The sequence below is a fragment of the Lichenostomus cassidix genome, chromosome Z, assembly GCF_008360975.1.
Source record: "Lichenostomus cassidix isolate B80296 chromosome Z, HeHo_3.0, whole genome shotgun sequence".
In the NCBI taxonomy this organism is placed as follows: domain Eukaryota; kingdom Metazoa; phylum Chordata; class Aves; order Passeriformes; family Meliphagidae; genus Lichenostomus; species Lichenostomus cassidix.
Window position 1 is genome coordinate 62,596,242 of NC_139511.1, and position 12,582 is coordinate 62,608,823.

The following is a 12,582-nucleotide window of genomic DNA, read 5'->3' on the forward strand; positions in this document are numbered from 1 at the left end:
CGCTTTCAGGTTTTCCAGATCTTTTAGCTTAGTCTCTCCCTCTTCTTTTTCTCACTTCAGGGGAATAAGACACTTAAAACACTGGAAATGAACCCATGCACCCCCAACAGTGTTGAAGTGGTGGAAACACAGTCTACAGCTCCAAAGATTGAAGACACAGAGATGATGTCCCCAGCAGCACAGACCACTGTGCCTGAAGATGGCTCTGACTCAGAAATGGAGAACCACGTTGTTGTGTCCTACTGCCCTCCTATCATTGAAGAGGAGATCTCAAATCCCCCTACAGATGAACCTGGGGGGTCATCTCAGGTGGTTTACATTGACATCCAGTCAATGTATCAGCCTCAAATTAAACCAGAGGAGGAGCCAGAAATAGACTTAGTGACTACAGCAGGCTATAAGCCACAAATGCAGCTGTCTATCAGTGCTCTGAAAATAGAGGGTCGTTCACCAGTGGAGGAAGAATTGGATAAAAATGCAGGTTACAGACCTCAAGCAAACACAAATGCCTGGAACATGGGCACTCCAGACTCTCCTGGATCAGTTGAAAGCCACAATGAAAATGCATCTTTTGGGAGCCCATGTTCAATTAATTCCCGACAGTTTCTGCTTCCCCCAAAAGATGATGAAGACTCTCCCAAACCCATTAACACAGGGTGGTCCTTCACACATTTTTTTCAGAACAAACCAAATGATTAACAGTGAGTCCTCATTGCACATGAATCTGCCTTCTGAATAAGCTTGTATTCCTGATGTTGTAAAGAAAGAAGAAAAGTGCAAAAGGCATGAATTATTCTTGGAGACAGTCAGCAGAAGTTCTAGTGAGCTGAATGTTACCATGTTTAAGTTAGTCAAAGTGTTAATATTCCATTGTAGAGGCTGAGAGGCCAAAACTATAGCAATTTAGTTATTACTCTAGTAAAATATATTGGATGTAAGGGGTATTGAACTTAGAGCCCCTGATAATTATAATCAAAGAACTCTGCCTACCTTCACATAGTGCTCCAAGATTAACATGGGCTCATGCAATTTATAACTTGGAAAGATTGCTTTGCTTTGTTGTAGTTGCTCTCAACCGTGCAGACTCAAATGATGCAGCGTCAACATGTTTCCTTACTGAAGGTTTAATTTATCACAAATCTCAGCCTAAGACATGGAAACAATGTGGTTGGAAACTGTTGAGATCTTTTACCTAGTTATAAACTAAGAACAAATGAGAGTGCTATTTTTTTTCTTCTCCTGTATGGAAGGTTATTGTCACTGTTTAACACTTACGAAGCAATGGCCATTCAAATCTGTTGCTTTTTAACTAGACACTAATTTCTGTACCTACTGTACAATGTTTATTAAATGTTTGACTCAGGGGTACAAACATGGGGAAAAAAGGTGTAACACTGATTGAAACCTCAACAAGAATGCATAAAGTTTAAAACTTCCTTTTTTTAAAAAAACTTAGAATGCTCTATATTTTTTCTATCTTTTGGTTAAAGAGTTAATCTTTCCTAATGTATTGCACTAATTCATCTTGTATTTCATAGCTTCTGCTCCAGATCTCCTGCTTCAAAGTGGTACAATAGTCCATTCACCCTCAGTGTTCAGCAGTCTTTGCACTATGCAGTAATGTAAGCCATGGGGAAATCTCTGTCTACTCACCTTAGCTGCTGAAGCAGTTTGGCACGTAAAATTAGAGGAAGTAGGACTAGCTCCTTGAGAAGAAATTGCTCTTTGGATTATCTTTATTGTATTAGCTTTGTATTACCTGCTGCCTGGCTGATCTTAGGTGTTTATCCAACAGGACCTTCTATACAAATCCTACCTGGGAGTACAAGTAGGATTTCTCTAGTGGCAGGGAGAAACCCAGGGAGGTTTAAGTGTCACTAATTCTACCTCTCCTTCACCAGATATGTGATGCAAAGAAAGCTTAAATGATGTATATTTGTGTGCTTAAGGGAGTGTTCAGAACAATCATCATTTAAAATACTTGTTTTCACATGTGCATCTCCAGACAGCTATAGCTGTAACATTTCACTGTGTAAATTTCAGGCTGTGGCATACATGAATTTCACTAGCTCACAGGAGAAACTTTCAAGAAACTTACCTGTTTCTTGCTATAAAACACAGTGGTGGGGCATCAGACACTATAAGAGCTTGATCAAAAAGGGTCTCCGTAAATACTAACCAATTGTTTTTTCTTTTTTTTTTTAGCTCTCCATTTCCTTAGCTACTTTGGTTTCTGGTTTGGGTTTTTTTTGGTTTTTTTTTAATAAATAAGATGTGGGAATGGTTTTCTAAACAAAAAACAGATAAGGAGACTGAATTGGCTAGGCTGTTAGTTGTAATGGTGTGAGAGTAGACCAGGAGGATGTCTGTCTTGACAGACATTTGGTCTCCAAACCACATGCTCTGGCCATCAAAATAAAACCAAGCATTAGGTTAAACCTAATCTCAGCAATGGATGCTGCAGTTTCAGAGGCTGGCATGTCTCTGCTATCTCCATAGAATGAAAATACAGAGATATTTCAAAACTGACAAAAATGCAAAACACTAAATAGTATCGAAAATCAGTAGCAGCTGCTATGTGTGCCTCCTGGAAGAGTGAACTGTGAAGATGTGAAAAACAGATCTGTCTGCAGGCCTGGGAGATTGCAAGGTGTCTCTGAAAGAACAGAAAGTACACATAGGATTCAGCTGTTGAGTCTTTGAATTAGCAGGGCTGTGAGTGAAAAGACAGGCAGTGCAAAGAGCTGACGTCATTTGTGACCATGCATCAGCACAAGGGAAGGTGTCATAGCCTGTTACTCAGAACATAAAACTAATACATAAAAGGAAGCAGTTATGCCCTTTATGATTAATAACTGAGAGATGGATAGTTGATAGTTATCCTAACAGTAACAACTGGTTTTCATAATAATTCTTTTTTAGACTATTTCTTTTCACTAGTGTGGATTTGGCTTAATGTGTCTATTTCCTAAGATGAATTTTAGCTTGTGCTGCCATATGCTATTAATCAAAAGCAGAAGATGTCATGGACAGCACATATGGGTAGTGGTTTGGGGTTTTTTCATAGACCAGTTTTGCAGTGCAGAGGAGCAATCAGTATTGTATGGCCATCCAAATGAAAAAAACCATCTGAAGCAGAACAGCTGACCATGAAGAATAACTGTGCTTTTCATATGGCTGTGTATTGCAAGAAACAAAATCAAACTGCAGTTTAAGACTACTAGCAATTTTTTAATTTGGAGACTGGAAATCAGGGCAGCTGCAGAGAGCACACAGAGAGAGCTCGCAGGGAGTACTTTAGGACCATTTGCAGTGTTCACATGGTGAATCATTTACACACAAGCATCACATACTCAGGATTCCCACTGTGCTGCTTTTCCTATTCAGTAAAGACAACAACATTTTAAATTGCTTAATTTCTTAGTGATTAGGTAAGGAAAAGCTCCACAAATGCGTGGTCTGCCTCGATGTTATAAACTCTTGTCTAAATATTAGTCTCTCTCTTTTTTTCTTTTTTTTTTAAATCTTGACTATATTTTTTTTTGCCTGGTGTCCTGACTTCCAGGATGCAGGGCAGAAAGGTCCTGTTAACATCAGTGGCTTCACAAGAGTGGGGCAGATGTGCGAGAGATACAGGCTTGTGCAGTTTCTGTAGCACCATTGTTGCTTAATGGTGATGAGCCAGTAAGCAATTGTCATTCCAGCACTTGAGAGTTCAGCTGTTTCACCTCTGTGGTTTCCTTTGAGCCTGTTCAGTGCTGCCAGTGTGGACTCCTTTCAAATGCCTGTCTTAGATCTTCAGCAGTGAATTCAGATGCATAGGGAAAGGTTGTGTGCTAATGTTGTGATCAGGTGAAGCCACCCCGAGGTGTATGGAGCAGTAGGCATGAATGACAAGGACTGTCAGGGAACAGACTTGCTTTTTGAGCCGAAGTGCCATGTTAAACCAGTGAAGCATCTTTAGGAATGTCTTTGTACCAAATACTCTTTCAAAGCATGGTGCTCTTTAGCCTCTAAACGCATTGATAACAATTATAAGCTTCAGAGGGGATCAGACTCCATGTACTAGTGCCTTCTAGCTTCCTGATGAACCTCTTCAGACAAATTTTTTCTGAAAAGTATCTTAGGAAACTTAAGTTTAAACTGCATTTCCTTACTGTCATTTCATGAAAGACCTTATCCTTTATTAAACACTTATTTTGTTTTAGTTCTTTTGGCTTTTTACATCGTTTTTTAGAAGAGTAGAAAGTGTAGCTTTTTAAAAAATAAAAAAGAACTAAAAAAACAAAGTAAGTTCCAGAGGGGATATGACTAGAAGGGATTGTGTCCAAATCACTATTATGCCAAACTCAGTGCTTCAGTCCTTCAGGATAAGTGTTCGGAGATGTAGGATATTAATGCCAAGCAGTTGCTTTCTGAAGAAAGTCATTGGTTCTGCTGCTTTTTATTTTTGAGCCATGCCTGTCATATGTGACAATTTGGATTTTATCATAGGTTTTTGTATGTTCACTGTATGCGTGGAACATCAGTCACGTTTGATGTAACATTGTGCACTCTCCTATTTGACACATTCATTATTTTTGTTGTTCTGATATGCATGGAGATCTGGGATCTCGGACTTGTGTGTTAAATGTTGAGATGGTAGATCTGCATGTGATATACCTCACAGAACTACTAGTTAATATATCAACAAAATAGTAAGCTAATATTACAGGCAGGCAGTGAATTACCTCCCCTGCCATGCAGTGGCTGTATAGGCAGACATAGAACCCAATAAGTGACATTTCCTGTGGTAGCTGTCTTTATTGTCTCTAGTTGCAGCTTTTATGGGTAAACCATTTCCAAAGGGAACCAGTAGCTGTGTTGTCTGTCATGGCACAATTGGCAGATGCACCATTTCTTCATCTTTGGTTTATGTGGGGGACCAGAACTTTCCTTTGCTAGGAACGTGGCAGCAGCATGCTCCTGCTGACCTCCAGCTTTAGGCTGCTCTGAAGAGGCATTTTCAAGCCACCTTTTTTGTTGTTGTTGATAGGTTCAGCTGGATAAAGCTTAGTGCTGTGGTGTTTCCTGTGATCATGTCCTCCAGGACACTCAGTTGAAAATGAATAGGAGAGAAAATGAAAGCAATTGGGTGCACTGAAGAGAGAAGGTGTTTAGACATCACTCTGAAAAGGCGATGATAAATTGTGTGCTCTATTTTCAAATAAACACTGCTTTGTAAATAGAATACTTGTATCCCTACAAGTAGGTAGAAACATAATAAAAAAATTTGAAATATGTAAGAAAAATGTAACATTTAGAGAATGAGATTGCTAACGAGGCTCTGTGTATCATAAATCTACGAAGAGCTTCCCATGTAAATAGCATCTTCTGTTCTGCCACAGACTTTGATGAAGACTTCAGTGCAAATGGCATTAAATATTTGTAACACCAAGTCCTAACCCTTTATGCACACATGTGCTTACATCATCATGTGCCTAGGCGCATATGGCAGAGGAAATCGACTTACAATTGCCAAAGTGATTTTTTTGGAGTCCTGTACATGAATAAATACATTCTGAGACAGTTTTGTCTGGAGGAAGGAGCTGCCATCTGTGCTCCTCCCAACACACTTCACGACGCTTGCAGTGCTGTGCATTAAGTGGTGCCCTGTGCAGCTGATGCTCACAGATGCTGTTGGCAGTTTGCAATATTTGTTGGGTTTTTTTCCTTACCTTTTCCTAATCCAGCCTGGAAACACAGTCCCAAACCCCTAATGCTAGACAAGGATTCAGAAATGTTGGAATGTTTAATTTCCTCATGTTTAAGACATCTAAAATATGTCTGTCTTAAATATCTCAGTAGGAGATGGAAAACAGTTACTTCCACAATTTTCTTTCCCCTCCCCCACTTATGTAACTCTGGATTTTCCCCAGTGTTTCTAAGATAGCCAGTGTTTGTTTCCTTTTTGCATGTTATGTTATGCAAACAAACCTCAGATGATATTGGCAGGCTTTCTGTAACTTTACAAGTTGTCCCAGGGTGCATGACAATACTTTTCCCCCACAAAAACATCTATTCATTCCTTCTGCTTTTACAACTGAAAAAAAATACTTGCAGAGGAGTTTTGTATTTTGGCAGGCAGGGGTTCAGCATCCCCATGCAGGTGAGCTGATCTGATGGTAGGGTGTTTCATGAGTGATGGGGTTAATCTCTCTCTAATCTCACCCTCTTCTTGCACAAGCACTGCCCAGGTAACTTTGTGGTGCAGCAGAGCAGATGAAATTCTTGTTTTTTATTGTGATACCTGAGTCTCTAGAACAGTCCCAAATCTGCACTTTAATTGTTACATGAAAGCAAGTTTCAGCAGAGGTGTATGCCCAGCTTCCACTGGAAAGCTCAATACCTTTACAACTCAGTTAGTCTCATGTTGTGCAAAAAGTAGTGAGTAAAACTGACCCAGGGACAGAGCAAAAAATGAAATGTTCTCATTTTCATTACTTGGATTAAGAGAAATTAAAAAATAAACAGCTTGAGCAGGGCAAAGTAAATTAGAAAGGTCACACTCCTTAGTAGTAATACAGTAAAAAATCCTTGAATATCACTTTGTCAATGTTTTCTAACGGGATTCAAGAATGGCTTTGGATGAACATTTTGTGATTGATAGCATGTCAAAAGATTGTAAAGGTGGGGATGAACAACATTTTATGTTTCATAGCATGTCAAAAGTTTGTAAAGCTGGGGATAGCAAAAAGAGGAGACAACTGAATCAACTCACGTCTGAAATCCTACTTGAAGGTAACAGTAATTTGAACTTTGAGCCTGTTGTGGCGCACAAAACATCAGAACTGGTGGAATCATACAGATCACCTGAAAAAAACACATACTATTGTATTATAATGCTGTAACTTTCAAAACATATACTGTGAACAGGTTCAATGTTTTTTTAGCTCTTTTTATACCATATTTTTTACAGCATAAATAATTTGCTTAGAGATGTTTTTTATGTTCTGTTTTTATGAAGATTTTAATGGACTTTTGTTTAATACTAGTGAAAATATTGTTTGCCAATTTGAAATAGTCATCTATAGAAGTTAATTCTGTGAATAAGTCGAGCTGAAAAAATAGTTTTCATATCACATTAAACCTAATAAGTCATTCAACATATTTTTGTTGCTGAATGATACTGAAATCTTCCAGCTTCCGAATCTAATATTGAAAAATTACTTCATTCACAATTTTAGCAAGATCATCACAAGGCACTTTAATGATGCTGTAGCATGTCAAGTAAAATAGTGATTCAACAAAGTGTATCAATATGAAAATTTATCAGCTAAGCAGTTAAACAAATGCATGCTTAAAAAAGGAAGCATGGGATCATGTTGGGGATATAATATTTCAGTGTGGCAGTTGACATTTAAGACTAACCTAACACTAAGATACAACTTTGCATACATTTTAAAACTAGTTTGCTTGCTTGTTGTAACTCCTGTTGTATTGCTTGGGTGTCTAAAAGTAAGCATGTGTTTAACAATTTTGCCATAGTATTGCCATGAAATTTAATAAATATATTTTCTTACACTCTTATATGTCTTCATATTCTTTGTTTTCCTATTTATTTTTAAAGTAGGAGTTAAACTCTGCTCATGCTGCAGTACAGAGTTATTTGAATTTTGTGCCAGAGTAAATAACCACAGGATCTAGCAAGCACAGCCTTGGCTTCCTGATAGGCAGAGTAGTAACAGATTTTCCCCAAGAAACTTCTCCTCAGCATAGCAGACCCTGGCATGTGCAAGGTCCACTAAAGCCCTCCTGTTCCTGCCATAGGATGCAGTGATAAGTCCAGGTCACTTACCTGTGTCCTCCTTGTGGCTCTGATGCAGCTGGGATTTCACACATGATCCCCCTGCATGCTTGGGCTGAGGCTGTGCAGACATCAGCCTTGGGAGACTCTCCATGGGGGACACGTCTGTGCTGGGGACATCCCTGGGCCAGCACGGAATATGCAGCAGCAGGATGGAGGGGCCCAGGCTGTGGGGTTGGTTTGGGTGGCATAGGACACTTTCTCAGCATGTTTTAGTGGACCAGAGATGAGCACTAATATGGTGGTTGTAACATGGGCCTTGTTTGAGGCCATTTTTGTCATGACACTTAGTGTTCTAGCGACTGCCAAGGAATTTTGTGGCTCATCTAACCCCAGCACCTTTGTTTGGGAATGACACCTGAACTTAGTGATGTGTGTAATGACAGGTGCCACATCACAGCATGTCACATGAAGTCATCATGGCATGGTGGCACTGTGCTCTCTCCATCTCTTTGGAGGCATTCTTGAAAGTCAGAGTCGATTCCTTGCCTCACAACAGCAGATTGGTGCAGCTTAGTTTGATAGCAGCTAGGCAGGATGTGGGAGCTCCTCTGAGCACTGGAGAGGTGTGGGATTGAGGTCTTTTAGCAGGACTGAAGAGTACTGCTCTGAAAAGACAAGCAGAGCTGTGGAAATGAGGAAAGGCTTCAGTTGTTCCAAAGGTGAAACCCACAGCTTCCCTCTTAAGCCCTGCTACTGCTTTGGTCAGACAGGAACACCAGGGAAGAGTTCAGACAGGTCTCACTCCATCACTGCTGTCTCAGGTCTTAGAGAACACAGTGATGGCTTCACAATATCTTCTGAAGATACTGCAAGTGTTCAGACATAGCCCATTCAATCCTTGGCAAAACCAGGCTAATCCAGTTGGGCTGGATATTTAACACAGGTGCCAGACAGCTGGAGATCCCATCTGTCATCATGGGGACACTCACACAACAGCAGCACCAGAGGACTGTGAGAGCAGCAGGTTTCTTTGCAGGGACCATGAGCTGTCCCATTTCAGCCATCACAATAAAGCTGGAGAGAGGGAGTCAAACCATCCACGTTTTCTGGCCGTGTTCCACCCTGTTCCAGCACACAGCCCTGTCTTCTGCTTGACTCTCCCTGTGCTGGCAGTGCTGGTTGCTCCCAGTGTGGCAATGGCTGTAGAAATAATGTACAGCATTCCCCTGGATTTGCAACCACAAAAAGTTTCTGTCAACACATAAATAAAGCTTGAAGTCCCTCTTTATGAAACATTTGTAAGCTATTAAAAGAAGGCTTTGTTTTGGTAAGAACAATCAGTACAAATGAAAACTGCCTAAACATGATGATAAATTGGTGATTACATTTTTGAATTCTGCTTTGCTGACACCAGCACTGAAGAGGGAAAAAAACTGGGAGCAAGTGAAATGGTAAAGAAAATATTAGATATTGCTCCTCCAATGTTTTCAAAAGACAGAAAAATTTAGGAAAATTCCACCATGTCCACAAAAAGTGATGAACTAGGCTGCCCCTATTGCCAATAGAAACTATTTAAGAGTCTGCAAAACAAAAGATTAGGCTGGAAAGCTGCTTTTTTGTGAGATGGAGCATGAGGTGTCTGTGCTGTGCAGCTCCATTTCTTCCATGCTTCCCTATATATCTCAGTAACATAAAGTGCTCGAAAACATGGCCTGTGGGGATGGTGTTGAAAGAACTGGCACAATTGTTTTCCTAGAAAGAAAGACTGAGGGAACATTTAAAAAGGAAGAGCAGGGGAAGAGGAACAATGTCGCCTTTGTCCTGTGCACAAAGAACAAAGAAAAATGCTGTGGCAGTGAATGGATATTCAAAAGAAATCAGGGCAGTCGGTCACAGCACTGCCAGGCAGCCTCCATCGCAAGGGGTTTGACAAGAGGACACTCACAGATGAGTCGAGTCCCGTCCACAGGGACAGAGCCCAGGACCTTGCAGAGCTGCAGTGACCACAGGTGCTGGCACCAGGCTGTTATTCATGAGTCAAATGCCCAAGTGCAGGATCAGAGACACAGTATCACTCGATCCGTGGTGCCCACAATGACTCAAACCCATGAAAAAATGGAGTGGGAGAGAGCTGGGGAAGGGACCCCCTACCCCCCCCTACCCCCCCAAGAAATAAAATTCTGAAAAAAGATACATATGTGTGATGGGATGGAATGTATCTGCTGCTCTCCATGAGTAAAACACGACTGTACTTTTTCTAGCCCTTTAAAGTGAGGAGATTTGCCCCTTGAGAGGTGATGCTGCCATGGAGGGAGCTGAACATGCAGAGCTGGAACAATACATTTCCCACCCAGCTTATTTTACTGTACAAACGGAAAGAAAACGTTTTCTCAAAAGGAAAGCCTGGCTGACAAAATAGTAACTTTTAACAGGCACCTATTTCAGGGTAATACTCCATCAGGGAATGGGCATCTTCCCAACCCTGACAGCCCCCTCCTCCTCCTCTTCACTTTTTTGCTCCCTGGGGCCAGGCTGGGAGGACTGGGATGGAAATGAGGTCCTAGCAGACCACCCAAAACAAACCAGTGCAGCAAGGGTTTGCCTAACACAGGGAGCATTGCTAAGTCTCATCTGGCTTTGGATCCCCTTGACTTGCTCTCTTCCTCTTTGTCCCTATTTTCCTTTAGGAAGAAGCAGATGAAACCTAACTGCTGATGCCCAGTAGCTGGCTCCCAGGAGTAGTGGAGGGCAGTAAGACACACTTTGCCCAGGGCAGGACGAGGGACAACCAGGAAGCAGCTCTGCCCTGCAACCAGTGCTCAGCACAAAGCCTGACTCAGCCCACCAAAGCTGCCATCAAGGCAGGTGTTTAGCCCTCCTAAGTGAAATGTTACATATTTTGGGATTAATGTGGGAAAAAATAGTACGAAAGACAAGAACTGCAGTTTAAGGAAGGAGGTTAAATTGCAATTAGAGGTACAAGCACTTGTGACTGCTGCATTCACTGCTGGTTTGCACAAGTACCTGCAGCGAAAGGGACACAGCTCTGTGAACCCGCAGGAACTTACTCTGTTCAGCACTGGGGCCATGCCTAGCGTCTGAGTCAGCCCGAGAAATGAGTAATGTGACTAATAAACATTCCTGGAGACAGCCAGCAGCACATCCAGGCCAGTTCCTGGGAAAATGACTAATCACTCTGCCATGCACTGTCTACCTTTCCTTTCTCCTTCCCTGACCCAGCATCAGTGGGAGGGTGGTAGAGGGCACGGGGGCAGAGCCTCCTCATGTAGTCAGATGTTCCTGATTTTCTGGCACATTTCTCCTTCTCAGCCCCTGGAGTGGAAACCACAGACTTTCTCTCCCATCCCCAAGCTTCACCAGGGAGAGTGGAGACGTAGATGACCGACGTCCCTCAGATTATCTTTAAAAGGATGGAGAAAGGACCCCTTAAATTATTTAAACCGCTCAGCATCTTTGCTATTCGCGCCTCCAGCCCCCTCCCGGCAGCTGCCCCGCTGCAGGGCGATGTCGCCAGCCCCGAATTCCCGCGCGGTGATAAGCAGCATTGGAAGCAGGCATTTTGGGAGCCGCAGTTTGCTGCTCTTCTCTTTCCACAACAACAATAACAACAACAACAACAACAGAGGTATTTCCTACCCACTCCCCTCCCTACCCTGCATTTCAAAGGACAGCTTTTGTTTTGGACAAGTACTGCCTTGTACCAAAATACCGCCCGGTATTCTGCAGTAAATTATCTTAAAATAGAGACCTCTCCCGCCAGATGTTTGTCTTGGAACTGGTCTCTAAACCCTGTGACAGAAATGAAAGTATGGGAAAGGCGATGCACGTAAGACAGAGCAGAGGATAATGCTGTTTGTGGACCATGGTAGTGTCCTGTCACCAGCAGCACAACAGGTCCACAGGATTAGGGATACAGCCAGTCAAATCTCCCTACTCTGTGCCGGGTCAGGACAGGTCATCAGCATCTGGGAAACCCTCAGGCTCACATAAAATGTGAGTTTTTCTTCTCTGGCAGCCAGCAGCTGAGACATGACCTAAGCACTGGCTGTGTCTGGCCACTGCCATAGGGCTGCACTGCGCAAACAGAAAAACCTTCAGCCTCCAGAAGTTTGACTTTTCACCCTTTTTCAAAATCTGCATGTTTTCCTCTTTCATCCCAAGGCGTCAAATTCCATTTACTTTCGTTTTAAAGGCACATCTTGATCTTGTATATTTTATCCTGCTTTTCCCAACCATGGAGGTTTCTCCCTCCCCAGGGGGCTCCCCCAGCCAAACAAAACTTTGTTTCTCCTGGGATGAGAACCACAAATGTCTCCAGCTCCACTGCAAGCTGCCCATGTCGTCTACAGCCTTTTTTTCTGACGTGTCATTTGATCAGGGGGCAGAGCACAGGTGCACATTATGTGACGGCACCACAATGTATTTTTCTGTTACTTTCTGTTTCTAATAAGTGCCTGCATTTGTTTTTGATCACTGCTACCAGTGTGTTACCAGTGTGCACAGGTCAATGTACAAGGAGCACAAGATCTTTCACCTGAGAGATCAGGGTGTCCCTTTAGTGTGCAGGACAGGAGCAGAGGTGTCCTTGGCAGGTATTTGCCTGTGCCATTATCTAGATTTGCTGTAGGTGGGATGAACATGGGGAATGCGCTTGAGCTCTCAGGGAGCCAGGAGCACTCTGAGTACAGTAAAAATGCAGCAGAAACCTCCTGACCTCCATTGGTTTCACCACATCAGGTCCTTTCAGCTCACAGGCACTCAGATGAGCCTGT

The 12,582-nt window shown here is 42.3% G+C and overlaps 1 protein-coding gene across 4 annotated transcripts in view; it reads left to right on the top strand.

The window, feature by feature from the left end:
* The window catches only part of LIFR (LIF receptor subunit alpha), a 53,552-nt gene extending 45,983 nt beyond the window's left edge, over positions 1–7,569 (top strand). For all 4 annotated transcript variants that reach the window (XM_085043024.1, XM_085043025.1, XM_085043022.1 and 1 more), the window contains one exon: positions 61–7,569. In XM_085043024.1, the coding sequence (XP_084899150.1) occupies positions 61–699 (639 nt within the window). In that variant the 3' untranslated portion in view covers positions 700–7,569. The remainder of the gene's footprint in view (positions 1–60) is intronic.
* The last annotated feature ends 5,013 nt before the right edge of the window (positions 7,570–12,582 follow it).